Genomic DNA, 25,758 nt, shown 5'->3' on the forward strand with positions numbered 1-25,758 from the left:
TCACATCCCCGATCTTCTTCATTCCAAAAGCTCTCAGCTGACCTGGTTTTCGGGTGAAGTTTGAACCGAGTTTGTGGCCCTTTTATTGTTGACTCACAGCCAATTTGTTTTTGCAATTCCCCTTTTCCTCTTTTTGTGTTTATCCTCATTATTTTTTCTGTCACGTTTCCCTATTTCCGTTATCGCTGTTATTGTGAGCTACGCTCGACGCCGCATCCCTGTCGCGAGATGCATCTGGGCCCTGGCAAGCCTGGGTATGACGCTGTTCGCCCAGCCCAAACAGTGGCCCCTTCCAGGTATTCAGTGACAGGCTTTCGGGCAGAAAACAACGGAAGAACCGACTTCATCATCCATACAACTACGTATTTACATCCGACCACTCCTTAGCATCACCGTTTTTGTTTTCGTATACCCTTTGTTCCGACCCTTCACATCACCGGGATTTTCACCAGACACTATGCATGTGGTCGACATGGACTCGGCAATGACGCCTAACTGCCCGTGTCATGATGGCCCACTTGCGAAAACAAGCGCCGCCATCAACAAAGTGACACCTCATCAGCTCTGCGATCGGTGCTCAACAGTCGTGCGAAAATCTGCAGTTCTTCAAGAATGCTTTCGCCGCCTGGATGAAGGCGACCAACGCAGACAAGACTGGCGCCGATGCGAGATCTTTTACCACAGCTCAGGCGTGGAGGACCTAGCAAGGTCTAGTCAGGCTGGTTGTCATATCTGTACCATTGTACATGAATCCCTGACAAAGTCAGCGGCGGCTCCAATACGCGAGCATGGCCCTGTGCTGGTGAAAGTGGGCATCGAGCCATTGCAGGACGAAATCATTGATAATGATAGCTTGTCTATGCGCTTCGGAATTCTCACAGTTGAAAAGTGGAAATACTATCGAGTTCAGGCCGGGTGGAAGGAGGAAGATGGGACAGCGCTCATATACACCGGAGGGCCTTTGGAGGCGGATCACTTGTTTCGGTATGGCTGCACTCGCCAACATACTGTCAACCTTTCGATTCTTCTGCTCAACGGTAAGACAATGCGACACTCATCCATAGCATCCTGGACAGGTTTTAACCGACATGACAGACACACATTTTCTTCTTCCCAATGAGGCAAGGGGATTTCACTTACCTCGCGGGATATCAACAGACGCGCCCGCCACCTTTGAATTTGCACGATACTGGCTGCGGCAATGTATCGACAACCACGGTGAATGCAATTCACAAGGAGAGCAGATTTCGAAATCCGATGAACTTCCGACCCGACTTATAGACATCGGGGAAGGTCCCGGAAAGCTCGAACCTCGCCTTTTCTACCCCTCAGCTTCCGCATCTCCAACCGACGACTTGCAATACCTGACAGTCAGCCACTCATGGCACGCAACTGGAGTTACCGAGAAGCTCACGACGGAAAATGAGAGCGAGTGGCTCCAAGGGATACCGATAGAGAAGCTATCGCCGAATTTCCGCGATGCGATGACGATAACACGGCGACTCGGTTATCGCTACATCTGGATCGACTCGTTGTGCATCATTCAAGACTCTCGGGAAGATTGGGAGCGAGAAGTACCTACCATGACCAATGTGTACGGACGCACAACATGCAACATCGCGATGGTTGGAAAGGCCGGGGACGAGGGCTGTTTCCGGCAAAGGAACCCTCTGGTGGCCTTCCCTTGCCGACTCTACGAGTCAGATGGGAAACCAAATCGACTCTATGCCTTCATCGAAGGGTCAAACCGGAAATTCAGTCGAGGTCCGGATGAAATAGTGGGATCGTTTCCCCTTCTCAAAAGAGGCTGGGCGGTTCAGGAGGCTCTGTTGTCACCCCGAACAATCTTTTTCGGAGATCGAGAGGTGTACTTCCATTGCACAAAACAGACCATGTCCGAATCCTGGCCCGTCGCGCTTGACCCGCACATCCGTCACTACAATCCCAGATTTTTGGGGTTCAGCAAAGTCAGAGGGTTTAGGGAATTTGGGCAAATCTTCGAACAAAGTTGGAAGGAAAAGTTCAAGGGAATCCAACTCGACATCAAGGATGAGCGGAGGGCAGCCATGGCGGCCAAGAACTTCCTGAAACGGAGTCGACAGCTGCGCGCCATGTGGAACCGGTTCTTGCTGTACTATACCGACACAAGTCTGACATTCACGACCGACAGACTGGCGGCGGTTATCGGCCTTGCGGAAGCTGTCCAAAAATTTACGGGTCTCACATACATCCCGGAAGCCGGCACTTTCAAGGAGTTCTTACCTCTCGATCTTCTTTGGTACAGGAACTTCCGTTCCGTCGACCTATTCTGGCGAAAGTCACCCACAGGAACGAATGCCCCTTCGTGGTCCTGGGCTGCGAATGAAGGAGACGTGCTTTTCAACGAGAAATCGTGGTTGGAGGGTTCACACGACGACTTTGAGTACATGGCTCTACTCCTCGACGTGTCGGTCCCTACACCCACAGCCTTGACCTCCGCACCAGGCTCGGGATCAGAAGTTGTCATCAAACTGAAGACGCTCATCAACCGCCAGACGGCCCTTGGGTTAGGAATGCGAGAGCCACCGGGTTTCTGGGTGGAGTATCTTCCTAAAGCACGTCTCCAGGTTGTGCTCGACGAGCCCGTCAAAGATGGAACTACCATCTTCTTCGTGGTTGTGCTGCGGACTCGCACTTGGAATAACTCTGGCTACGACAAACATGTGTCAGGGTTAATTCTGGTGCAAAAGGATCCGACAGCTGAGCAACAAACGGGACACATGTTGCATAGACGCGTGGGATACTTCCGTATTAGTGAGCCGGCAAGCGTGCCCGATATTCTGGATTTCTTTGCTGGGTGTCCGAAGAGGGAGATTTGCATTTGTTGATGAATGAAGCGCCGATACCATACATACATAGATTGTTGACGTTGAGTACCTTTGTTATATAGAGGAGTTCATTTTTGTTTTGTGGAACAGACCATGGAATAGCATTGATGTTCGCTTTCCGGCAACAAAAACTCAGGACGTTATCATCGTGATACTGCAGTGACCTTTCTTTTTCATGTCCAGCCTCCCAAGAAACATCACAACGAGCGATACCAGATCTCAAGCTCTGTCCACTCCAGTCCCTAGCCTGAACACTTCATCCCTCCCCAAATCCTACAACCTCATCCAAGGTCCATTCGCCAGCACATCCAAACCCAAACCCACCGCATCCACGCCCGCAGTCCCCTCCCTGACCCTAAAAAGTGCCCAGGGTCACACATCCGCCCATCCGCAACCCCGTCAGTCCCTGCCAATTGCTAAACCCCACGACCCACGACGAGGACCCTGAAAACCGGATGACGAACCCTTGAACCCACAAGATCCACATCCACCCGACATCAACAAGTACCGAACAGCCCCACAACCACAGCACGACAGAAAAGTTTTTGGTGTGAGTGGGTTCATGAGTGCAAGTTCCAGACGCTACCTTCACCAAAAATCGGACCATATCAGTTCAATCGGGTATGGTGTAGCGGTAACATCGTTGACTCTCACTTCTCAGGAGTGACTGCTCTCTCAACAGCCCCGGGTTCGACTCCCGGTATCCGAGTCTCAATATTTTTTTGCCGATTTTTGTAGAAAGTTCTCACTTTTGTGTAGTCTTTTTTTCCTGGCATTCTTGGCTGGTTGGTACTTTTTTGTACATGTACCTACCACTACTTCATCCATTCTTGTGTCCTATTTTACCCTTAGAGTTCTACTAGACACTTTGTGTTTGGTTGTAAGAAAAGACGATCTGGATTGCTTCGTGATATTGCTTGACGCTTTTTGTTTTGTGTTTACCCATGCATGGATCGCGCCTGAAATACGCAAGGAGAGCGACGGTTCTTATCAAATGTCGTTATGGTCGAGTACTCTCCCTACTCGAGAGTCAGAATAGTCTGTCAGAAAATGACACCCAAGGTCTGTCTCATTTGGTCTTTCCAACTTCTGTTATGCCAACAACATATCTTCGACCAAACGGCAACTTCTGGATGAACCCAATGAAATGCACACCTCAAATCGACCCTACCAAACCAAATCATTGCCACAGACACTTCTCATCACACCGAGGTCACACGCATCTATCTGTCTAGAAAACCACTGGAAGAAAAAGGCTAAACAAAACACGAACTAAAATCAATACCAAAAGAAAAGCACATCCGATAGAACCATTCATTCATCCACCGGTTTTGAAATGTAGCAACGAGGAAATTTGCAAAAAGAAAGTTTTCATGCGCCAGCCGCGAATCGAACGCGGGGCCCATCGATGGCAACGATGGATTTTACCACTAAACCACTGGCGCTTAGTGATGTCAAAATCAGCTAGGCCTAGTTCCTGTGTACCCACGAACTTGGTCTTTCCCTATGCCAATGCGATAACTGCAGGCCAAAGTCTTTCCTCCCGCCGCATCTGATCACCACTTGGCAGTATCAACTTACCTATGTATTGGCACCCCTAGAATCAGGACTGCGTCAATTTGGAAAACGAATGTCGCGTGATTGCATTTCTCGTCTCCTATCATTCTACCATGATTCAGTTCTGCAACTAGCGTTGTACCAAGTTTCGTCCCATTGACCGTACGTGCTCTTCCTGTGGATGATATCACAGGAAAAAAAACCCAAGAAAGAAAACACGACCTCAACTCCGAAATGCGTTTTTTCTTTTCGCTTCATAGCATTATACGAGGGAGCCGCCGCTGTGCTCACAGCTGAATCACAAGCGTCCCATCCTCATTCAAGTTCTTGAAGAGCGAGCTATACCTCTTCGTAGCAATCCTACCAGCTCATCAAACATTCGGGTTAGCAAAGATGATTTTCGATTGCACGAATCCAATGGAGCAAAACTCACGAATATCCAATATTCCCCGTGACATTGACTTTGATTCCATCAATGAACTGGACCACGGCCTTTTCCAATTCAAGATTGTCTCGCGTCATCGCAATCAGCTTTTGGGTTGCCTCGTCTATCCGCTGGACAGCCGCTTCGATGCTGTCCCCGATGGTAGGCATGACTTCGTCCCAGGGAATGCCGCCGGAGGAGTAGAATATCGGAATGATGTTGATGAGGGAGTCGGTGGCAAGTTCTTTTTTGAAGGACAAGATGTCGTTGTAGCTTTGTGTGATGGATAAATCGCGTGTTAGAATAGAGGAAGCTTGGCCCTGAGAGGTAGAGAGCGAGCTGAGTGGGTGAGTGGACTTACACAACAACCAAAAAGTTCCCATCCTTCCAGATGGTTCGCATCTCGGGCGAGTAGAATACCCAGTCTGGGATGGGGATTTCGGAGAAGATCCTGTCACAAGATTGTGTCGCATCATTTCACTGATTCACTCACTCACTTACTCACTCACTCACAATCGCACTCTCCGGTGAAGTCCAAGAAAGGAACGGGAAAGGGGCGGAAAAGAAACTCACTCCAAAAGCAGAAAACAAGGCCAAATTGCACTGCTGCAAAGCCGAACATCAAAATACTCCTCCCCGCTCTTGGGCAAGTACCCCGCCAGCCTCTGTGCCTGCTCCATCTCACAGCCCTTGATGTACCTCACCGTTTCCTGGAATAGGCGGTCGCGCTGCGCTTGATTCAGCCTGCTACTCTTCCGGATCCTCTTGCCAAATTCATGGAGGATGAGTTGCGAGCCTGTCAGCAGGGTACTGGTACTACTATCCGGCATGTTGTCGTCCATGTTGCTTCCAGGAGAATACAACAACTGGTCGTTACCATCGTCACCATCGTCATCACCACCAACAATACACTCCCAGGCCAACTTGACCGTCTCCTCGCGCCAGAAGCAAGCCCGCTCAAAGTCGGTACCGAGCCCGTCGTCGAGTGAGAAGGAAGTGTCGTTGGAGTCGGTCAGGTCGTCCCAGACGAAGAGCCAGGTGCAATACAGAGAGACAGTCAAAAGATCGTCGTAGGAGTCGTACGAGGAGATGTCGGGAAACCAGAGCAGGTTGAAGCAGCCGTAGTCGTCGTCAAGGGCTTGTTGGAGGTTTTTGGGGGAGGATTTGAAGGCTCTTATTAGGTTGGCAGGGTTGTTAGCTTGTGTTCGCAAAAGGGAATGGAGCTAGTACCTTACTTACCGTCTCAACAGCCCATTGATATCGCCCCTCAATCTTGCAAGTCGCTCCTTCATGCGAGGGCTCATCACCTCTTCCTTCGCCTCGTGGGAAGGCCATCCTCGTCTGGGGGCGAGGCCGACAAGATCCTTGGAGATGTGGTAGGTCTTCAAGGCTCTTATTTCAGTAGCCAGACGCGAGGTCACATTCTCAGTGTCCTTCGGGTTCCTTTCTAGGAGCTGTTTGTGAGTCAAGGGAGCAGAAGGCTTGGGCTGCTCACCCTCCGCGGTGGTGTAGCCGGAGTCAGAGGTTGGTAAGTCTGTGAACTTCATAATGCTCTTGGGGAAGGTGACGATCACCATTTTCGGTGCGTTTGACAGTTTATGAGGACTTGGGCTATGGGTGTAAAGGTTGACAAAGCGAGTGAAGGATTTTGATGTATAGTTCTGGTAAATATAATACTGGAGCGCACCACCAAAGCTGTTACGTTTGAAGATGAGTTCGAACTCTTGCAGGTTCACATGCAAACAGATAGGAGAAGAAAGCAAATCGAATGGCGGTCTACGTATACGTACCAGTAGCTACCCAATTCCCCTCTATAACCAGAAGAGATTGGATCATCACGATGTTGTCCCCTGACGTGATCGTTCTTTCGTCCAACAGTCCATGTCACTGTTGGTCCGCCAACGCCGCTCACCGAGTCTTTGCCTTCTCGCTTAGCTCGAGGCTGCTAGTATAAAAGCCTGCTCGTGCAATCTCTGGTATCTTGGCTTGTGGTTAGCCTCCACAGATTGATTGCCTTGTGGGCTTATGGCAACACCGTGTATGCATTGGGGGTTTGACGACGCCACATCATGGGGGCTGGCGAGGCGGGGAAGATATGAATCGAACACCTCTGGGGAAGATCCTGGCTGCATATTCTCCGTTATCCGGACCTAATCGTTGGGAATGAGAGGAGGCTTACTGCTTAGGAAATTCTCGTGAGCGGATGAGCCGTTCAGTTGGTAATATGCTAACGAGGACGTTGCTTGCACGACAGTGCAGTGGGTAGGTATGCGATCAGTTCTTCGGCTCGGAACGGTGTAACTTAGCCGTCCCGAAACCAATAAGGGAATACCTTCTTGTCCCCTATACCTCGCAACGGTGTGGAGAAATCATAGTTCGTTGCTTCTAGGTATCGCGGCTGTGTAAGGCTAGAGAGCAGAGGAGTTAGGAACCAGTCTAGCGTGGCCGGAGAAGTGCGGTACTGAACACCCGGGACCCGGACTATAGCCACACACATACCAATCCCGCTTCGCATAGGTATAACCCTTGTGAGTCTTGAAAGCCGCGCGTGCTTGCGTGTTTGACTGTCCGCAGAAAAGGTATAGTCGTTACCACAGCCGAGAACGCCAAGGGGTTGGTATACCTATTGATGGAGTATACTGTGTGCGATGTATGGGATAGAAGTTCCCGATTGGAGTCCCGTACTTCCTTGGAGATGATTGGTTCTGTTAACCGGGCATAGACGAGCTCTCGGGTTATGGCATGCTAAAAGCGTATCAACGAAGCATCAGGATCTTAACGGCCACCTTTCGAACTATCCCCTGCAGAGTCGCCGTTTAGGCCGCTGTTTCAAGCGATTGGAAAGGAAAACGAGAACAAAATGCTCGTTGCTAATTCTGGAATGTTTGTCTTTCGTTATTCTGTCCCTGGCCCCTGGCGCAGATCTTGTTTCAGGGACGAGCTCACCGTACTATAGTCGTCAGGTCTTGAATCGCTCCATATCTTCCTTGATTAGCAGCTCATGGTTCGCATTGGCGTTTATTGGCGCATATACCTTGAACTGGAACCTCGAACTCGATGTGGTGTCTTGAGCAATCATGGCCTGATCCTGAATATTGTTTGTGACTGTGAACTCAAGGCCCCTGGTTTCTTTCGAACAAAAGTGATTCACGCTGTTTTGATGGGAAGCCGTTCGAGGCATGCACCCACTTAATGGATCTTCGATGCTAGTTCTAGCTATTTAGTCGTCACAGGGGATACCCATACGGGAGTACTTCGGAGCGTCATGTAGTTGAGAAGCGGTTTAATTATATGCCAGTTGACACTTGGAAGGCCCAACGGCTTTCACTAGTGTACAGCCAACAGCGTCGGATACCTCAAGTCTCGTTTCGCTCCATCACCTCGATTGACCCACTTCGCTCACTGCAAGAAAGTGGCTGGAACCTCAGGGCCTAGAAGTAGTCAGTTTCATCAGTCCTTGCGGGTACATTATCGTGTCACTTACCCCAAACATGTAGGTTGTCAGGAGCTGCCTTGGTGTTATGTGTGGGCTCATTCATATCGAGGAGATCACCATCCACATAGTGCTCAAGAATGAAGCCGGATGGGTCGAACCAGTAATCGAAGATCTGGCTGCCCATTACGTGTCGACCCACACCCCAGCAGTTCTTGTAGCCTTGATGACGAAGCCAATCGTGACCGAGCACCTGCGTATCGAAATCGTGGGTCTCGAAGGACGAGTGGTGGACGTGCATCTTGGGACCCTCAAAGAAGAAGAAGCAATGGTGGTCGACAAGGTCTCTTCCGCGGTTGAGTCTGAAAAAGACGGTCTTGTTGACACCTTCGTCGTTATGGACAAGCTATGTATATGTGTTAATCTTACGTCAGGATTCGAACGAACGCTAACATACGCACCTCACTAGGGAAGAAGTTGAAGTATTTGGTGTAGAAGTCATAGCACTTGGCAAAGTCGGTTACACACATGCCGAAGTGACCCAGCTTATGTACCGGTGCTGGTCGCTTCTTGAAGCGTTGGAATTCGTTGGCTCCGCGGTTCTTCTCGTTAGGCTGGCAGTCATGACAGATTAGCGAATCATGTCATATGAATAACATGATGAAGAAAGACGATGACTTACAAAGTTGAAGCGCACAATGGGAAAATCAACATCCCGCGCCTCGACCGGCGACTGGCCGTAGACAAGATGGAAGGGGAACTTGTCGACAGGGTCATAAAACGTTACACACTTTCCACCGCCAGGGGCATCTGTGAGGTCGTAGATGTCGGTGGCTTTGCATTCATTGGGGAGTGTCTTGGCTGCTTGCATCAAGTCCTCCATGGATTCAACGACGAAGGCTGCGCCGCCGAACTCGTCCTCGTTTGATGCCTCGAGGCAGAGAACGAATGGCTCTGTGCCATAACCACGGAAGTATGTCTTCTTGCCGACCTCGGAAGTCTGAGCGAAGCCAAAGTCCTCGGCAAATCTCTTTGCTTCGTCGATGTTCTTGTGCTTGTAGTACACATGGGCGATGCGCACCATGCTGATCTTCTTGAGCGGAGTGGCCGGGAGTCCGGAAGCCATGATGTCACTGCGGTTCGGATATAAGTCTAGATTAGAAGGGAATTCGGTTTATGGGACGAAGCCGTTGAGGTGGTTTGCAATGTTAAAAGTTGACATGAAGCTGAACAAGAAGACCTTGGAGAAGAAGGGATGAAGATATGACGGTGTAACTCCAAAGAGGGGACCAATGGTGTGTATAAGAAGTCGGTACGGGGCTTGATTTGGGAGCCGTTCCTGAGTCGCGTGACAGGCGTTGTCCTAAACTTGGCGCACGCTTCTCCAACTCGGGAGACATCCGGTCTTGAGGAGCACCCGATGATCAACGATCAGCTCCAATGCTGTGTCCCCTTTGGCTTGTCGGGCGGTATGGATCTGTGAAGATAACCTCACCAACCTCACCTAGCAAGGTCAGCTTCGGTACCCCATAGTTCGCTGTTAGTGTTCACGCGGGGATCGGTCTCGCAGTGGGGTAAGTCCAGATGCGGTGCCAGCAGTGACGGCAGTTGAATATCGGACACATGCAATGCCACCAAGACATTCTATACTCCACGATGCTAGCCAAAGTAGTACCATATCTGCAGCGGCAGCTCTCACGCGGTCAATGTCGGAGTCGCTATGGTTTATAAAGGATGGAAATGGCCGATTGTCCAATGACGGGCGCCGGATAATCTCAGGAACTGGCCTGGTCAGGCCATCATGATGCTCAAACCAGAGAAGCAATTCTAGTTAGCAACCCTGCAACTTTCAGGCTGATTGAGGCGGGTGACGGGAGCCAGCTCGATGCTATTGTATGCCTGGCTGGACATGGCAGCAAGTACGACGGGACAAGCCGGAAAATGGGCGTCAGGAGAAGCGGGAAAAGGCTGAGAGCAGCAGCAACATCAGACGAACCGCAAGCAGCCACTCGGCTGGTACGAACGAAAGGCCATTGCGCTTAGGACATTCATCGTTGTTAGTTGTTGTCGAGAGGAATTGGGGAAATAGGAAAATATGGAGAAGTGGAAGAAGACGATTGCAACGGATTGACGAAGCCAAGAGCCCAAGACAGAACACTAAACCTTTCCCGTCCTAGTAGTACCCTAACCCTGCAAAGTCCCCGCCTTACTCAGGTCGCGGTCAGCTTGCCGGGGGCCGTACCTACCTTGGAGGTACCGTCACCGCCCTCCACTGTCGCTAAGTGGGGTTAAGTCCGTCATTAGATGGGAATTCGGGGAACACTGGACGACACCACCTCAGTGACACATTGGGGCCCTGACAGCTTTTTCTTTGTGTCATTGGCACACTTCGGTGGTACATCAACTCGACATCCTGCGAAAACATCTTCAGTCAGCAATTGTCAGCAACACTCGTGACCAACATAACAAAAATCACCAAACCTTACTATCGTCAACAAGCCTTGCCTCGGGAACGCCTCTTCGGGAATCGCCTACTCTAAGTCATCCGATAGACACAAAGTCCGGCGCGGATTCCGTCCGCTGCTGCACGCACCCGCTCGTCAAACCCCGAGAAGTCTCGGATATCAACGTCCTGACTTGCATCACCCGCGCAGCCTGTGCATATCACAACCAACGTTAACCGACACCAAATTCAAACCCTTTAAAATGCCACGCAAACTCTCCAAATCCAAAAACGTCTACGCCCCCGCCTCTTCATCGCACTCAACAACCAACCTCCTAGCTCCCTACCCCCAAAACGCCGGCCTCCCACCCTTCCTAACCGACGGCCTTCCCCTACCCTCGCTCGTCGTCCTCGACCTCGACTACACCCTCTGGCCCTTCTACAGCGACTGCCACCCCTGGCCACCTCTTCGCGCGCTGAGTGGTTCCGTCTTGAGCGACCGCAATGGCGAGCAATTTAGTTTTTACAAGCACGTCCCCATCATTTTGCACCTGCTGCAGGTTGCGGGGGTAAAACTGGCGGTGGCGAGTAAAAGCCCCGTGGGCGATTTGTGCAGGGAGATGCTCAAGATGTTGAGGGTTCCTGGGGGACTGCCGACTAGTGTGGAGGGGTTCAGACGGAAACCGCCCGGAGGGTCGGGAGTGAATGAAGAAGGGGAAAATGGGGGAGAGGAGAGTGGGAAGAAGAGCAAGACAAAGTCGAAAGAGTCGTCAGGGTCAGTAGCAGGGGGGTTGACAGATGAGAAGGGACGGAAGACGATAGAGCTTTTTGATGGTGGACTGGAGATTTACGAGGGGACAAAGTTGAGGCACTTTGAGGTCATTCAAAGACGGACGGGGATACCGTACGAGGAGATGTTATTCTTTGATGATGAGAGGCCGAATCTGGAGGTGGAGAGGGTTGGGGTTACGATGCAGCTGATTAGGGACGGACTGGATTGGGAGGAGCTGGAGAAGGGGATACAGAAGTGGAGGGCTAATAGAGGGTTTGCGTAGAGGGGATGACCTGATATGGGCTTATAAGACGTGACGGGGGAGGGACATAGACACAACCTGTCGACAAGGCAAGAGTTGTCTTGAGGTTTCGATACGACTTATAGAATGCACGGAATGGACTCAATTTCCACAACTGACAACCTGTTTGTCGTACTTTACTTAACGACATCCAATCCTTGTCCAAAGGTATAAAGTTCCGGTTCCTGCAGTAGCCAGCGGAGGTTGGTGGAGGATACCATTCTTCAAGGCCCAGACTTGACTCGTGGCCAACATCCGGAATCTGGGGTACATAGAACCCATGTGTTCAAGGGGACTGTCAGTCAGCCATTCCCGGTGTGCCGGATGAGCCGGACAAACAATCAAGTGCTTGAGACGCTTTATACTATTTATTATTGCTTGCTTGTACAAGTTGTATATGCTTTCCAACCAGATATACACAAAACCCCCATGACTCGATAGCCAAAAGCCGAGAAGAGAAGGTTTCCCAAGGTATCTCCATATATGCAAAGAAAATCCCCAAACCGCTTCGAAAGCTCATGTTTACTTGGGCAAAAAGATTCCTCCCCCTTCTATATCTCGCTCGACCCCTAAGCGGAGACTGCAGAAACCATAGCCTCCTCGCCCGTCTCAACAACGTCCTTCTTCTCATCATTACCACCAACACTCAACCCCTTGACCTCCTCGGCCAAAGCATCCCCGTTAATAACCTCCTTCTTTACATCCTTCACATTACAGATCCTCTCAAGAGTGCCCACACTAACCATCCTCTGCTTGCCTCCCTCGCTGCCCACCGCCACACACTCCATCCGCGTCCCATCAGCCGTCGGCCTCCAGTACTTGGGGCCCTCGGGGAAATCCGTCAGCCCGTTCTCCCAGTGTACCCGCTCCTTGATGTACGGATCCGTCTTGGGCTGATCGCCCCACGTAAAGTCCAGCTCGCCGCCGTACTGCTTGGGGATGTTCTTGGGATCGATAAACTCCTCCAGCGTGGCCTTGACCTCGTGCGGCCCCAGGATGAAGATCTTGGAAACGGTGATGGGGTCGAACCAGCGCTTGATCCAGCCCCACACCGTGCTGAAGAAGTAAGGGGCGCCGATGATAAAAATCCTGTCCAGGGTCTCGGGGTAGTGCGCGGTGGCCAGCTGTGAGGCTGCTTGCATGTGTGACTTGAGGTTCCAGAACTGCTTGAGCGACACGCCGTTGATGTCGACGATGTTGGTCGACAGCGTGATGGGCGTCGTGGTGGCGTGGGCGCGGTCCGGCAGCTCGGAGCACAAGGGTTGGGCGAAGCGCGTGAGGTTCTCGTAGAGAGCGAAGAGGCGCAGGAGCTTGGGGGAGGTCTGCCCGTCGGTGACGGCCTTGGACGGGTTCGTTTCGGCGGCTTTTTCGTAGGCGGAGACGGTCTTGGAGTCGAGGTGGCGGATCTCGAAGAGGTAGAGGGGGATGCCTCTGTGTTGAAGGGGTCATAATGTCAGCACATATGTACAATTTCTCTCGGAAAACAGGAACGGAGGTGTTATCCAGGACAGGGAGGGTATAACGACTCACCTCCTATCTCTTCTACCCGTCCATTGAGGGTACAACCGCCTGCTGGCCTCGTACGCCTCGAGGTCGATGGTGTCGTACAGAACGTTCAGGTCGTTCGCCTTGCGCCAATCCTCCGTCTCCTTCAACTGCTTGAACGCATCAACCACGCTCCATCTCCGGGCGCGCAGGTATCGTCTGTGTACGGCATTCAATGGTTAGCTTTCCCAATTCGATTCTGCAATTTTTTTCGGTCCGTCACCACCATCACCACTAAATCCCGTGCGATCCGCATCCTTGCGCATTGGCGCATGGAGGCACATCCAATGCAGTCGCAGATCGCAAATCGCAAATCGCAAGTCGCAAGTCGCAAAGTCGCAACTTGTCGCAAAGTTTGCGGCGTCGCAACACAAATTGGTCCCGGAAAAGAGACAATAAAAATAGGGAAAAAAAACATACAGCAAAGTCTGTTCGTCATGCGAAGGCGGCGGCCCTGGCTTATAATATCCCTTTTCCGCCAGATGAGTCTTGAAGCGTTCGAGCGCTTCCTGCTCTTCCGGCTTGAGGTGTCCCAGGTGGCCATTGGGGTACCCAACTTCGGTGCCGCTAGCGGCGGAGGCATCGGCGACTGAACCCGTCATATTTTTTGCTTGTTTGTTGTAATTATCTTGATATATCCTAAAAACTTTTTGGCTTCTTCTTCGTCTTTGTGCCGCGTTGTATCGTACGTAACAACCTTTACAGGAATCGTTATGCTATGCGACAGTTGGACCAGACCGACTTTGCCGTGATGCACGATTCGTCCGATGCCGTTCGGTAAAGTTGGGGAAACGCAGCAAGGCCGTTTGGAGGTTGTGAGTGGTGTTGTTGTCTAGTGTAGGTAGGGTATTATTTCTGGGGTATCGTATTAAGATCAAAGCCTTTTAAAAGAACCCGTTCGGAGGAAGGGGGCGGAGGAGCGGTTGTATGTAGATCGTTTGTGTAAGAGATATTCGAAACAAGGGTTTTGTCAGAACGAAAAAGAGACCAGACGAACTGGATGTCAGAGAGACAGACGAGAGAGAGAAGAGAGACAAGGAAGACAGCAAGGCTCTTCTTAGTGTGCAGTAGCTTCGACGCCAGTAAGAAATACCGCTGACCGTAAAAAGCAAGACAACGTCAGATCCGAGTAAAAAGCGGGAAGAAAAGCCTCTGACGCCAACGACAGAAGAAAAAACAAAAGAGAGAGAGAAAAGTGATCTTCCTAGTGCGGTTTCGTCTCAGCGCTTACTTTTCTGCGGCATCGGTTCCGAATACCAGATCTATCGATACTTTAATTTCCAAGACTCCAACCATCCTCCGCCAGAGATCCAGCGAACACCCCAGTGTCCCCCAACGACACGCATGCGACGGCCGCTCTATGACCCTCGATGACCCGCTGACTGGACCGCTGACTGGACCGCTGACTGACCCGCCTTGGCCGCCGTGTCCGCCAATCTGCAGGGTTCATGACTCCGCAGTGCCCCCTGCCAGTCTCAGCTTTCGGGACATCGATAGACCCCGACGGACTCCCGATCACCGACACCAGGACGGGGCCTCAGGGGCGTTCGCTGTCCGAGCTCGTCGGCATCTTCATCCCGAACAGAAACTGAAAGTTGAGACATCAAAATTAGTTCACTATTCATCCATTATCAAAAGGTAACTAAAAGCTCGGACTACTATACGGGCCACAAACACGGCACCAGCAAGCGCGCCAACTGCATCCCGTTTTTGAAAACTGCCAACAACCACCATGCCTCGGCCACTACCAATGCTATCATATCTAGTAAAAAGCCGTGCCGGTCAAGAGAGGGAGGGCGTCTCCTCCGCCTTCATAGCATCTCAATGTCTGTAATTGCTTCTTCAGTCCTCTTCACAAAGCAAACTCCTCTCCGTTCTCCGCTTCCTCGGATGGCGCAGAAACGTGGCTCTACTCCTCCTCTGCCTCAACCTCCTTCTCTGCCTCCTCTTCCTGCTCTTCAGCTACCTCCTCTTCTACCGGCGACTCCTCTTGGGCCTCCTCGGCATCGATATCAATCAGATTGCCAGCAGCAGGTCCTTCCTGTTCAAGTCTCAGGTACTCATCCCACTCGGGGAAGAGCTCAGAGTCCTCTCCAGGGACGCCCAACACCTTGGCGACACGGCCCTTCTTCTGTTTCTCCAGGCTCTCCTTCCAGGCCGCCACCAGTTCGGGTGTGAGACTGGGCTTGTATGTTTGGCTGAAGAGCACAGCCTCCGAGAGACGGTTGGTGTTCTTGAGAATCTCAATGCAGCCCTCGACGTCGCCGAGGAGCCACTTGGCGCTGAAGGCCACGTTGTGCGCGCCGGCCTCTGTAGCTTGCTTGGCGAGGTTGGCAAGTCCTTCGCGGTCTGACGTCGAGCTGTAGACGAGCAACAGCGAACCGAGATCCTTTGCCTTGACGAAGCACTCGGTGGCAAGAGGAACATCCCAAGCAGCGAGACCCGCATCACCAAGGGTCTTCCACTTGTGATCCGCATCAGTCTCCCGCGCAATGTCGAGGGCGATGTGGAGCTGGCCAAGCGATAGCGCCAAATCGAACTTGTGCTCAGGGTCAGTCGCCACCTCAAGCGCGAGCTCCTTGTGGCCCTGTCCCTCGAGGAAGCGGGCAATCTTATTGAGCTGATCCTCAGGAATGCTTGGGAGTAGCTCGGCAGCCGTCTCCATATCCTCACGGAGGACAAGAGTCTGATACTCCAGAACGGGGAGTGAGAGGGCGAAAGAGGTGACATTAAGATCCTTGTCTGTGATGTAGACGCGACCATCACGCTGGAGATAACCCAGGATGTACATGGGCTTGTCGAAGTGGGCGATGGTGTAAGTCTGGTCACCAACCAAGTAGTTGAGACGGTTGGTGTTGTTAGTGTAGATCAGGACATCTCCCAACCATTCCGCCGAACGGATGCTCTCGCTGATGTCGGTAACGACATCGAACGCAGCCTCAACACCATCATCCTCGACAAGACCAGCCTGGACCGCCTCGTTATAGTTCTCCCTCGAGAACCTAAGGACGTAGGTGCTATCCTCGCAGGCAAGCGCAACCAGCTCGCCGCTCTCGCTCCAGTACACCTGCTTGGGCTCCACCTCAATGCGTCTGACAAGCCCACCCGTCCGCCAGTCGTAGAAGGAGATGCCGCCTTGACCCTTGACACCCAGAAGGACACCGCCGGTAAGGCCATCGGCAGCGAAGGGAACGTCAAGACCGCCGACCTTGTTCTCAAAGTTCTTGAAGATCTTGACGCTGGTGGGAGACTCGCGAATGGCGAACTCGTTCGTGCTTGAGTACTCCTTGGAAGCCCACACAAAGTCGAGGGCTTGACCGAATGCCTTGTTTCTCCAGGCGAGCGCCGTGTAAACGATGTACTCGCCGTCGCCGCAAATAGCCGCGAAACGACCGTTGGGAGAGTGGATGAGACTTTGGGGATAGACCTCGGCGGTTCCAAGATCCTTGGTGGTGAGTGTGATGGGCTCGTTATCCTTGATATCGGCATCTAACTCTGTTAGCTTAGCACCACTCCACGACACCCCAATTTGCACTTACCAGCACCCTTGATCACAGCAGAGACAACCTCGTTGTGCCTGGCCCACACAATCTTGCCCGAACCATCCATCGACACAGCGGGCTCTTCCCGGCCCAGCTTGATGACCACTGAACCATCGTCGAAACCAACAGCAATACCCTGCTTGCCCTTCTGATACGACACACACCAAGCGCGCTCCAGGCCGTAGTTTAGCGATTGCTCGAACCTATACGTGTTGGCGTTCCATATCCTTATCGTGCCCTGTTGTTGCAGGTTAGTATGAGTCCGCTTGTAACGGAACAGGTGCAAATGTCAACGTACGTCTTCCGAGCCAGAGATGATAATGGGCAGCTCTGGGTGGTAGCAGGCAAAGGACACGTTGTTGGTGTGACCTTCAAGAGTGGCGATCAAGCTCTTGGTGGTATAATCCCATACTTTCACCGTGCGCTACGCCACTAAGTCAGCTAAGAAGTCCTATGCGCCGGCACATGTCGACATAACTCACGTCATCAGAAGTTGTGAGAAGGTAGGGCTTGTCGCTGTGGGGATAGTAGTCGACATGGTTGACGCCCTTGGTCTCGTGCGCCTCAAGCTGGAAGTTTGGCGTGGAGGAACCCAAGCTCCAGATCTTGACTGTCCTGTCCAAACATGCCGAAGCAAAGGTGTTGGTATCTTTGGGGTTGATGGCGAGGGACATGACGTAGTCTGAAACTCCGTTAGCATGCGCGCTGCTTCTGTTTCGAATTGGGCTGATAACGCCATACGTGAGTTGCCCTCGAATACCCGCACGTTCTTCCATCCCTTCTCCCAATCCCAAAGCTTGATCGTCATGTCATCACTAGCGGTAAGGACGAAGGGTTGTGTAGGATGGACGCAAATGGCTCTGATGTAGTCGGGATGCGCCTCGAAGGATGTGATCTTTTCGCTCGTGTTGTAGTTGTAGACTCGAATTTGGCTGCAATTCCAGGTCAGCCTCCCTGTCTAGCACTAGCGGTCCAGTGCCCGCAACCCAAGCTCCAAGGCCAACATACAAGTCATCGGAACCGCAGATGATCCAGTTCTTTCGCGCAATGAAGCGACCAGCGCGGACGGGGACATCAGTAAGCTCGAAGGTCTTGACGATTTGTTGTGTCTCGTATGACCAGATATAGACGTGGCCGCTGTAGAGGGTCGCTAATAACCGAAACAGTGTCAGAACTCAGGGCCTCCCCATTGTATCGCGATGTCGAACCAAGACGTACTCAGAATCCATGGCTCGGTAGGATGGAAGTCGATGCCCTTGACTCGCTGTATGTGGGATATGGGTGAGCATTGGGAACCTCAAATGGTTGGAAGATTCCTTCCTTGTTTACTGGAATCAGGGGTTCAAGAAGACAGGTAACGAACCTCGGAGCGGGCAAACAACTGGCGCTGTATGTGGACAGACATATTAGCAGGTGTTTATTGATGAGAACTAGTCCAGTTGGAGGCAGCTGTGTGATGATGGACGTGTCGGCGCAATGGAGCTGGCCGTCGAGGTGCCGGAACAGCAGGCAGAATAGGGGCAACTGCAAGATCCCAGGCGAAAGCCGAGAGGTGCGAGTGCGCCAGGTTGCAACATCCTGCTGTTCGAATGTCTCTCGGTGACACAGCCATGGTGGTGCAAGCACGAAGCCTGTGTGAACTTGCCTTGACATCCAGCCTCATGTTGGGCGAGTTTGGCGTGGGTATGTGGTGTGTGTTGTTTACAAGTTGGAATTAGAGGACGGGGGCGGTCGTAACGGTTCTCGAGCTTCCAAGCTTCAGGTGGGGTGCGTGCTGGATGCTGGAGATGGTCCCTGACCGTACAAGAAAGCCGCCGTCGGGTTCGTCAGGGGTAAAGCTATCGGGAGTTGTGTAATTGTCGTATTTGGTGTATTAGGTATCTGGTCCGCCGAGGGGACGTGGTTGGCGGTGCGAGAATTCGGAATAGAGGCGTCGGAGACCTTGACAGTTTGATGCGACGGGCCGGAAATGACAGCGGACGGTTGTAGAGGTGCCCGCCACGTATCTCGACCGGCCGCCTCCCACAATTTCGCGGCTGTGGTCTGCTCGCCGCTCGGGCCACTCTCGTCCCTCAGGCGGTCAAGTGGGTACAGCTGCCGGTCTGCTGTCAATGCGCCCGCCAGCTGCTGCCTAAGGCCACGACAAACCACTTTGCAGATCTCTTGGCACCCCCTCATCGTCGTTGCATTCAGTGTGATTGAAGCCATCACCATCACCAAATCAAGTTCAGAAACCAACCGCGTGGGAGATCAGTCAGAAATAAAGCAATTGCGCGAACGCACCGATTGCTTTGAGGGTTACTAAGGTTCTACACATTTTGGGAAACAATCACTCACCAGTGTCCTACGACGTACCAATGGCAAAATTCGGAATGCCACAAACTCTCAGCAACGTGACCGACATAAGGCGTGACTGATGAAGGCCGCTCGTCATGTCATTCCGCTGTGCTCACCACCAAGAACATATCCTAAACCAGCCCAAACTAGACCACAAGCAATCTGGAGCACTGGCTGATTTTAAAGACCTGCACATGCGGCCAACACTATCTGGACATGGACAAACATTATGTGTGAGTGCTTTTTTATTGACCTGAACTGTATCTACTAATGCGGCACGCCTCTAGTGATTGCGCGATAATGAATAGAAAAGAAAACACAAGCCTCTCGGGATTTCAGTACAATCCCGGCTAAAAACGCCATTGATCCCAGTCGTAATGCTCCCTGTTGATATCCCAGAAAAAAACAACCAAAAGTATACATGAACGCCAGTTTCTCCAGATCCCGAGTGTCAACGACCATCGTTGCCCTATTCCTGTTCGCTGAGTCTTCGCTCATTCATCATAAATCATCAAAGAAAGAATGGTTTAAAACACAAGTTGACAGAAATGAATCCAGCTAGTCGTCTTGCGAGTCGGCCTGTACGCGCTGTACAATCTCGACCACCTTGGGGAACAACTTCTCGTTCTCGTTCAAGCCGCAGACCTGCTTGACAACATCTTCAGCCTTGTTGTTGGCCATGATCTTGGCAAGTTCGGCGGACTCCTCGTCTCCCTCGACGTTCTGGAAGCGGAATGCCATCTCAGCGGCGTCGAGCAGAGCGCTGCAGTCCTTACTATGTTCGGCAAGCTCGGCTGCAGGGCCGATGAACCGCTCCTTGCGGGACAGCTTCCGCAATGGGGCACGGCCTACGCGCTCGACGGCATCCTCCAGGTGAGGGTTGCTGATGCGCCTGACAATCTTGTCAACGTACTCGTACTGGGCCTTCTCGTCGATGCCGTGCTTCTGCGTGATAAGGTGGGAAGTGTTGTCGAGTGCCTTCTTGACTTCCTCTTGAATATCCTTATCTTGGAGGGCATCATAGACGGTGCTCTTGCGGCGGATGTAACCGTGGTACGCAGCTGTCGCGTGGCCGGTGTTGACAGTGTAGAGCTTGCGCTCAATGTAGGGCAGCAGGTTGTCGACCCACATGATGCCCTTGATGTCTGGCGGCGACATGTCCTTGAAGGGAGTACGGTCGACGACCCACTCATAAAACTTCTCGAGCTTGACATCCAGACCAGCGTCGGGATCCTGGGCCGGCACAATGCGATCAATGGCCGAGTTGGCGAACCGTGCGCGCTTGTCATAGTCCGCCAACCGGCTCGGGTCAGTGTTCTTGGGGTCCTTGATGTACTCGGCAAGCGTATCCGTCGCTCCGATGGCGTTCTCGCAGGCAATGACAACCACTGGGGGCAGGTCCTCGGATCTGCGGTCGATACCCTTGGCGATAACAGGGGCAATGAACTTGAGGATGTTAGGGCCGACGGAGCAAGTCACCACTTCAGCCGTGGAAATTTCCTGGATAAGCTCTTCCTCGTTGGTACGGGAGTTGATGGCGCGGTAGTTGGTGATGGTCGATTCCTCTGTTCCCTCGCTTCCCACCTCGATGACCTTGTAGGAGGGGCTGGCATTGAGCGAGTCGATCAGATCGCCATTGACATCGGCAAAGATGACTTCATATCCAGAGTTGTGGAGGAAGCAGGCAACGAATCCACGACCTAAGAGGAAGAAGAGTGCAGGTTAGCGTATGGGATGTTCAAACCGGGGAATGTCGGGGGAGGGAGGGAGGAAATGGAAGGCACATACCAATGTTGCCAGCACCGAAGTGGACCGCCTTCTTGGTAGTACTGTTGGGGGCCATTTTGACTAGTAGTGTGTGTAGCAAGGATGATTTGTGTGTTTGGTGGTTCGGTGCTTGAGGCTGCTTGTGGTGTGCCTGTGGTTGTTGGGCGAAGAGAGTCGGAAAGATTGCAAGATGGAAGAGCAGAGCAGAGTCTAATATGTCCCAAGTCCAAACGCGGTGACGTCGTGTTGATGGAAACCTTCAAGGGGTGATGGGTGTAGTGTAGGATATGGCTAGACTTGAAGATCACAGAATGTTATAATATGGAGACAAAGAAAGATCAGTGGAGGTAGATGGGGGGGTTTCGGTTCCTTTATACACATGTCATCCAGTCGGCCATGACGATCCGGCCTGGCATACACATATGCGCTGCGTCCCTTTGGTTGACTTTCGTTCTGGCTACGTACCTACATTACGCAGGGTCGAACTCGAGACCCTGGTCCCGTAGTTTGAACAAGAAATGGCAAGTGTTGGGCCTGATCGGCCATGTTGAGTGGGCCTGCGCGTATAAGTGACGGTTCTGGTAGGTTACAATCGAAGGCATGTGTCGGGTGTGGCTTGTCTCCTTGTCGACCGGGATGCTTGGTAAGTCGCCAGTATCCACGGACGTTACGGTCCTCGCGGGCTAAGTGCGGCCCGTTTGCGTAACGGACCAAGCAACCCTCCTCTGTCTCCTGAAAGAAATCGGTGATCATCGTGAAGGAAGCCGGGACAGGATTGGCTTCAATGAACAGATTGTTTGCAAGCCCCGCAGAACCGTAAGTCTGACCCATCATCCTTAAGGATGTTGAGGGTTTGAGGTTCATGAGTGCGGCTCCTGCCTCCGTTAAGGATACGTGCGTCGGATCTCACTTGTACTTGCGTCGAGTACATGCGCCGAGTACATGCGCAGGCAGGTAGGTACCTACTTACTCTCGCTTGACGAGACGCGGTTGACATGCCCTCGATTTCGGAAATAGAATCAACGCGTCTCAGACTCCCGATTTCCCACGATTTGCTGGGCGGATCTCACGATAGACTCAAGCTATGTGATGTTAAAGTGAGCCAGATAAGCTACGCCGCTGTTGTCATGCCGGGTCGGAAATAAAACGGCCTCACGAGGTCAGTCGCTCTCGTTTGGCTTGTGATTGATCGCAGACAACTTGAAGCCATTGCTCTGTGACAATCACGATCTTGAGGTACCTTGAGGCAATCAAAAAAAGAGCCAACCACACGTCGAGTATTTCCTCCTTCTCGAATCGTGGTTGTGCGTCGAAATCTCAGAGTCATTGGTCACACACAGCCGATAGATGCCAAGATTCGGGTCTGTTGGACCCTTTGGGTGTTATGCCCTGTAAGGCTTCTCGGCCGGCGTGTGGACGGTGCCAATGCTCAACGGTGCGGACGGACTGGTTGCAACTACTGTTTGTTTTGGTGGTGAACCGGCCGGTCCTGGAGCCAACGGAAAATGCCTTGGTTGTTGAATGTTCGGTTGCAGCACCCAGGTGCCGTCACGATGGCTTCATTCTTTGGCCCAAAACAGACGTGGTGAGTAGTGACGGCTCGTGAATGGAACATGCGTAGGCTGGGAGGGGACGAGGCCGGAGAAGAAACGGTTAGATCCGTCTGCTGTGGCACACAAGGCGTCGGAGCCGCTTTGGAGAGCAGAGTGACGCCAACAAGCGATCATTGACAGTGTTCAGAGAGTGTGTTTCGCTGTGTGTGTTTGGTTGGATGTGTTGGCCTTGAAAGCGGACAAAGACACACCCTTGTCGCCGTCATCAATATCCACTCCAGGAACCCCGGGCATGTCATCATTCCACAGAGTACCACCGTTTGCCAAACCACCAAGCCCGAAACTCAGGATGCTGATCCAGAGTGCAAAACCGTGTTGGAGGTAGTTGCCAAGCAGCTGAAAATGCCTCGTTATCAGTGACGTCGGGGAACTTGTGTCTTTGTCTTCGGGACGGGCTGCAGTGGTTCGCCACGGTGATTCCCCTTACTATGTAGTCTAGTAATCCGTGTTGAATCGTTCGCTTTGCCCTTCCTCGGGTTGTCCATATCGGGCCGTTGAGATTCAACCGCAAATCGAACAACGTTTTGGAACATTTGCTACATTTGCGGTCATCGGGTCTTCCTTAGCCGGACGCTGCACCGTGTCACCGTGAATCACACGACGCCGTGAAGGTTATCTCTCCGGCTCCGACCGGTGACAGGATCGAACCCGACAGCGGACCGGGCCAAGAGACGATGCTTCTTGGCATTCGTCATTTAGTCCACTCTTCCCTTGCTTTGGCTGAATAGGATTGTCCCGTCATCGCAGTAAAGTGGACTGCTTCTTGTAAGTAAACCAATCATTTGTTACCTTTACCCGACGACATGTGTTCTCAGTTCTGGTGGACCCTTTTTCAGGGTCCACTATCTCCTGGGCCCCGCGGCCCCCCCCCCCCCCCCCCCCCCCCAGAACAAAATGTCCGCTAAGCCCACCAAAAGTCCACCGCGATCCCCAGCATGACGTGCGGCAAGAACGAACAACATTCACGGCGATTGCGACTCCCAACGCGACTGTCGATTGACATCGTGAGTTTCTGTCTTGGCGTCTGATATCATCCTTTGCGGAAAACAGGCAACAAGCGGTCAACAACTCGCAACATGCGGCCATCCTCCGCTTCTTCGACTCACGATACCACACCCCACCCCCATACACACACACTCCAACGAAGCCGGTGATGCCAGTCAACCAAACCCCCCCCAGTGACCATTGTGTTTGTCGCTTTGCTCTGCATTTATTGCCATGTAGGCGTTATCTCATAATCTGCCTGTACGCAAGTGGTATGACTTCGCGTCTGTCTGTCTTCCCGTTGTCGTATTTCTCATCATTTTTTTTGACCGCTTTCACCATGTCCTAGCAGCAACCACGGATGAGTATGCGACATGCAACCACAAAGGGGCAACTACATGATATTACTTACTCCACCGGTTTCTTTGCAGACTTCTAGATGGGTCTTGCTAACCTTTTCACCCGCCACGATTCCTGACTATCTAGCTCTCGGTCAACACATACAAACACGGTGCCTTGGGGTACACGAATCGCGACGGCTCGCACGCGGTGAAGTGTCTCTGATACATCCACTCAGGGAAGGGATTTACAGGTCCAAGATGGACCAAACGGACTTCGATCACCACACCGTCCTCAGCAGTCCAGTACAGTAGAGGTAATCTGACGCTCACCCGGATTTGACGACGAACCGTTGACCACCTGGAACACATGGAAACCGTTCGGAGAAAAGGCTAAGCTTCGCCGGCCATGTGTCCAGGGAGATGAGGGCATCGAGGGTCCACGCCTTCACCCCCACCAATCTCAATCAAACATTGGGGATCTTCCTCTTGTCCTACCACACCCTCTTCTATTCTCTCTCTCACAAGCCTCCCGTTTCTCTCATCACAGGCTGTGTTAGGTGGGACCACCAGGGACTCACATTTCACAGCATTTCACTTCAGGTACTCTTCACTCCTCACAGGGCCAAAAATCTCACGGTATCGATCAAAACGGTCCCCTTTATCCTTTTCCCTACTTGCCTACCCGAGGCAGGCGATCTATTTCCTCTTTCTCGCTGCCCTGCATCCACGACATGGCAAGGATGGGCGCCAACCAATTCTGATGGAGATGATCAAGTCTCAAGTGGGCTTCCGGTTGGGCGGTGTTTTTGCTGTTTCCAGTCGAGTTATCCGTGTCTTTTGCATATACTCGGCAGCGGGAACCGCACCCATTCATTCCATATTATGGCTAACAAACCATTCTAAATGGGGCATTGCAGATTTACAAAATACCAGATAGGTCAGGTCTCTGCTTACCTGTCGATCCTCAGGCCACTTTTGCATCTTAACCACGTTGCCTAGTGGCATCTTGTTTCTTGTCCTTGGGGCTCTGTTAATCCATATCTCGTTTCGTTATCCGAACAAGATGGTGTGCGAGATTCCGAGACAGCGGCCACAGCAAAGCAACCACCTGAAGCTCGAAATCAGGTCACTTCACGATATTCGGTCGACTCTGCCCTGTTTCTTCCCGCGTCTACACAGTATACCGTCACAAGCTGGTGATGCTCGCAGTCTCGAGACAGTGTCTCCTGAGCGGTTCTTAACTTTGTCTGAGTTGATATTCCCCAACGCTTTACTTAGACGTCGCCTCAATACTCCCTCGCTTGGTTATTTCGGCGTATCTCCTGTCAAGGATGAACATAACACCGCCGGACAGGGACGGAATACGGTGGGCGGCCCGTTGCTCCCATTCTATTCCCCGTTCTCCGCCGTGTTTTCCGCCGTTTGGGAGAACGCAGCGTACGGGCAGGACCGCAACGCCCCGAAATCCCTATCCAGATTCCATTCAGGAACTTTGTCCGACCATCAAGGCCCAGTGGACCTACATTGATGATCGGGCAGCCGCGTCGCCCGTCTTGCCGTCTCTTATAAACGGTCCGAACCAGGTTTCGCCAGCTTACTTTTACTATCCGAATGGCACCTACCCTGTCTCATCGGATAAACTGAATGCCATGTACCCGCGCGATCCCTGAAGTTGCCGACCCCTCCCTGACCAACGATCTTTGGGAGGCTTGGCTTTTTGATCCTTTTCCCAGCTTTGTCGACGGCCTGCCAGGTCCACCAGCTTCAGACATCGAGTTAGGCTATGACGGAACGCCGGAAGGCTGTGGGATCTTAGCAAGAGCATTGGCGAT

General features: G+C 52.2%; 7 protein-coding genes and 2 non-coding genes across 9 annotated transcripts; 3 read left to right on the forward strand and 6 right to left on the reverse strand.

The window, feature by feature from the left end:
- Positions 1-73: 73 nt before the first annotated feature.
- SMAC4_03008 (uncharacterized protein) lies at positions 74-2,971 on the forward strand. The gene is made up of 2 exons (XM_024655384.2): positions 74-1,037; positions 1,096-2,971. Exons 1-2 carry the CDS (start codon positions 458-460, stop codon positions 2,865-2,867), a joined length of 2,352 nt encoding a protein of 783 aa, XP_024511279.1. The 5' UTR covers positions 74-457; the 3' UTR covers positions 2,868-2,971.
- A 513-nt stretch (positions 2,972-3,484) lies between these two features.
- SMAC4_13491 lies at positions 3,485-3,576 on the forward strand. Its single transcript has 2 exons — positions 3,485-3,520; positions 3,542-3,576. It is a non-coding gene; the product is annotated as a tRNA-Glu (tRNA).
- Positions 3,577-4,241: 665 nt separating this feature from the next.
- On the reverse strand, positions 4,242-4,312 carry SMAC4_13492. The gene has a single exon. It is a non-coding gene; the product is annotated as a tRNA-Gly (tRNA).
- Positions 4,313-4,469: 157 nt separating this feature from the next.
- Positions 4,470-6,425, reverse strand: SMAC4_03009 (uncharacterized protein; the record flags this gene model as incomplete). The annotated part of the gene is made up of 5 exons (XM_003349374.2): positions 4,470-4,784; positions 4,858-5,121; positions 5,210-5,299; positions 5,479-6,021; positions 6,088-6,425. The coding sequence occupies 5 exons, from the start codon at positions 6,423-6,425 to the stop codon at positions 4,712-4,714; spliced, it is 1,308 nt and encodes a 435-aa protein (XP_003349422.1). The 3' UTR covers positions 4,470-4,711.
- A 1,822-nt stretch (positions 6,426-8,247) lies between these two features.
- On the reverse strand, positions 8,248-9,551 carry SMAC4_03010 (uncharacterized protein; the record flags this gene model as incomplete). Its single annotated transcript, XM_003349375.2, has 4 exons — positions 8,964-9,551; positions 8,743-8,895; positions 8,333-8,687; positions 8,248-8,279 (listed from the first exon to the last, which is right to left on the reverse strand). The coding sequence occupies exons 1-4, from the start codon at positions 9,405-9,407 to the stop codon at positions 8,248-8,250; spliced, it is 984 nt and encodes a 327-aa protein (XP_003349423.1). The 5' UTR covers positions 9,408-9,551.
- A 581-nt stretch (positions 9,552-10,132) lies between these two features.
- SMAC4_03011 (uncharacterized protein) lies at positions 10,133-11,979 on the forward strand. Its single transcript, XM_003349376.2, has one exon. The coding sequence runs from the start codon at positions 10,988-10,990 to the stop codon at positions 11,777-11,779; it is 792 nt and encodes a 263-aa protein (XP_003349424.1). The 5' UTR covers positions 10,133-10,987; the 3' UTR covers positions 11,780-11,979.
- A 13-nt stretch (positions 11,980-11,992) lies between these two features.
- SMAC4_03012 (uncharacterized protein) lies at positions 11,993-14,568 on the reverse strand. Its single transcript, XM_003349377.2, has 3 exons — positions 13,763-14,568; positions 13,328-13,501; positions 11,993-13,228 (listed from the first exon to the last, which is right to left on the reverse strand). Exons 1-3 carry the CDS (start codon positions 13,942-13,944, stop codon positions 12,367-12,369), a joined length of 1,218 nt encoding a protein of 405 aa, XP_003349425.1. The 5' UTR covers positions 13,945-14,568; the 3' UTR covers positions 11,993-12,366.
- A 299-nt stretch (positions 14,569-14,867) lies between these two features.
- On the reverse strand, positions 14,868-19,058 carry SMAC4_03013 (uncharacterized protein). The gene is made up of 9 exons (XM_066089875.1): positions 18,530-19,058; positions 18,248-18,271; positions 18,103-18,148; positions 17,893-18,034; positions 17,626-17,816; positions 17,367-17,566; positions 17,183-17,308; positions 16,882-17,122; positions 14,868-16,831 (listed from the first exon to the last, which is right to left on the reverse strand). The coding sequence occupies exons 1-9, from the start codon at positions 18,545-18,547 to the stop codon at positions 15,252-15,254; spliced, it is 2,568 nt and encodes an 855-aa protein (XP_065946491.1). The 5' UTR covers positions 18,548-19,058; the 3' UTR covers positions 14,868-15,251.
- A 397-nt stretch (positions 19,059-19,455) lies between these two features.
- SMAC4_03014 (uncharacterized protein) lies at positions 19,456-21,309 on the reverse strand. Its single transcript, XM_003349379.2, has 2 exons — positions 21,010-21,309; positions 19,456-20,921 (listed from the first exon to the last, which is right to left on the reverse strand). Exons 1-2 carry the CDS (start codon positions 21,062-21,064, stop codon positions 19,780-19,782), a joined length of 1,197 nt encoding a protein of 398 aa, XP_003349427.1. The 5' UTR covers positions 21,065-21,309; the 3' UTR covers positions 19,456-19,779.
- Positions 21,310-25,758: the final 4,449 nt, after the last annotated feature.

This window comes from Sordaria macrospora, chromosome 3 (genome assembly GCF_033870435.1).
Source record: "Sordaria macrospora chromosome 3, complete sequence".
Taxonomy (NCBI): domain Eukaryota; kingdom Fungi; phylum Ascomycota; class Sordariomycetes; order Sordariales; family Sordariaceae; genus Sordaria; species Sordaria macrospora.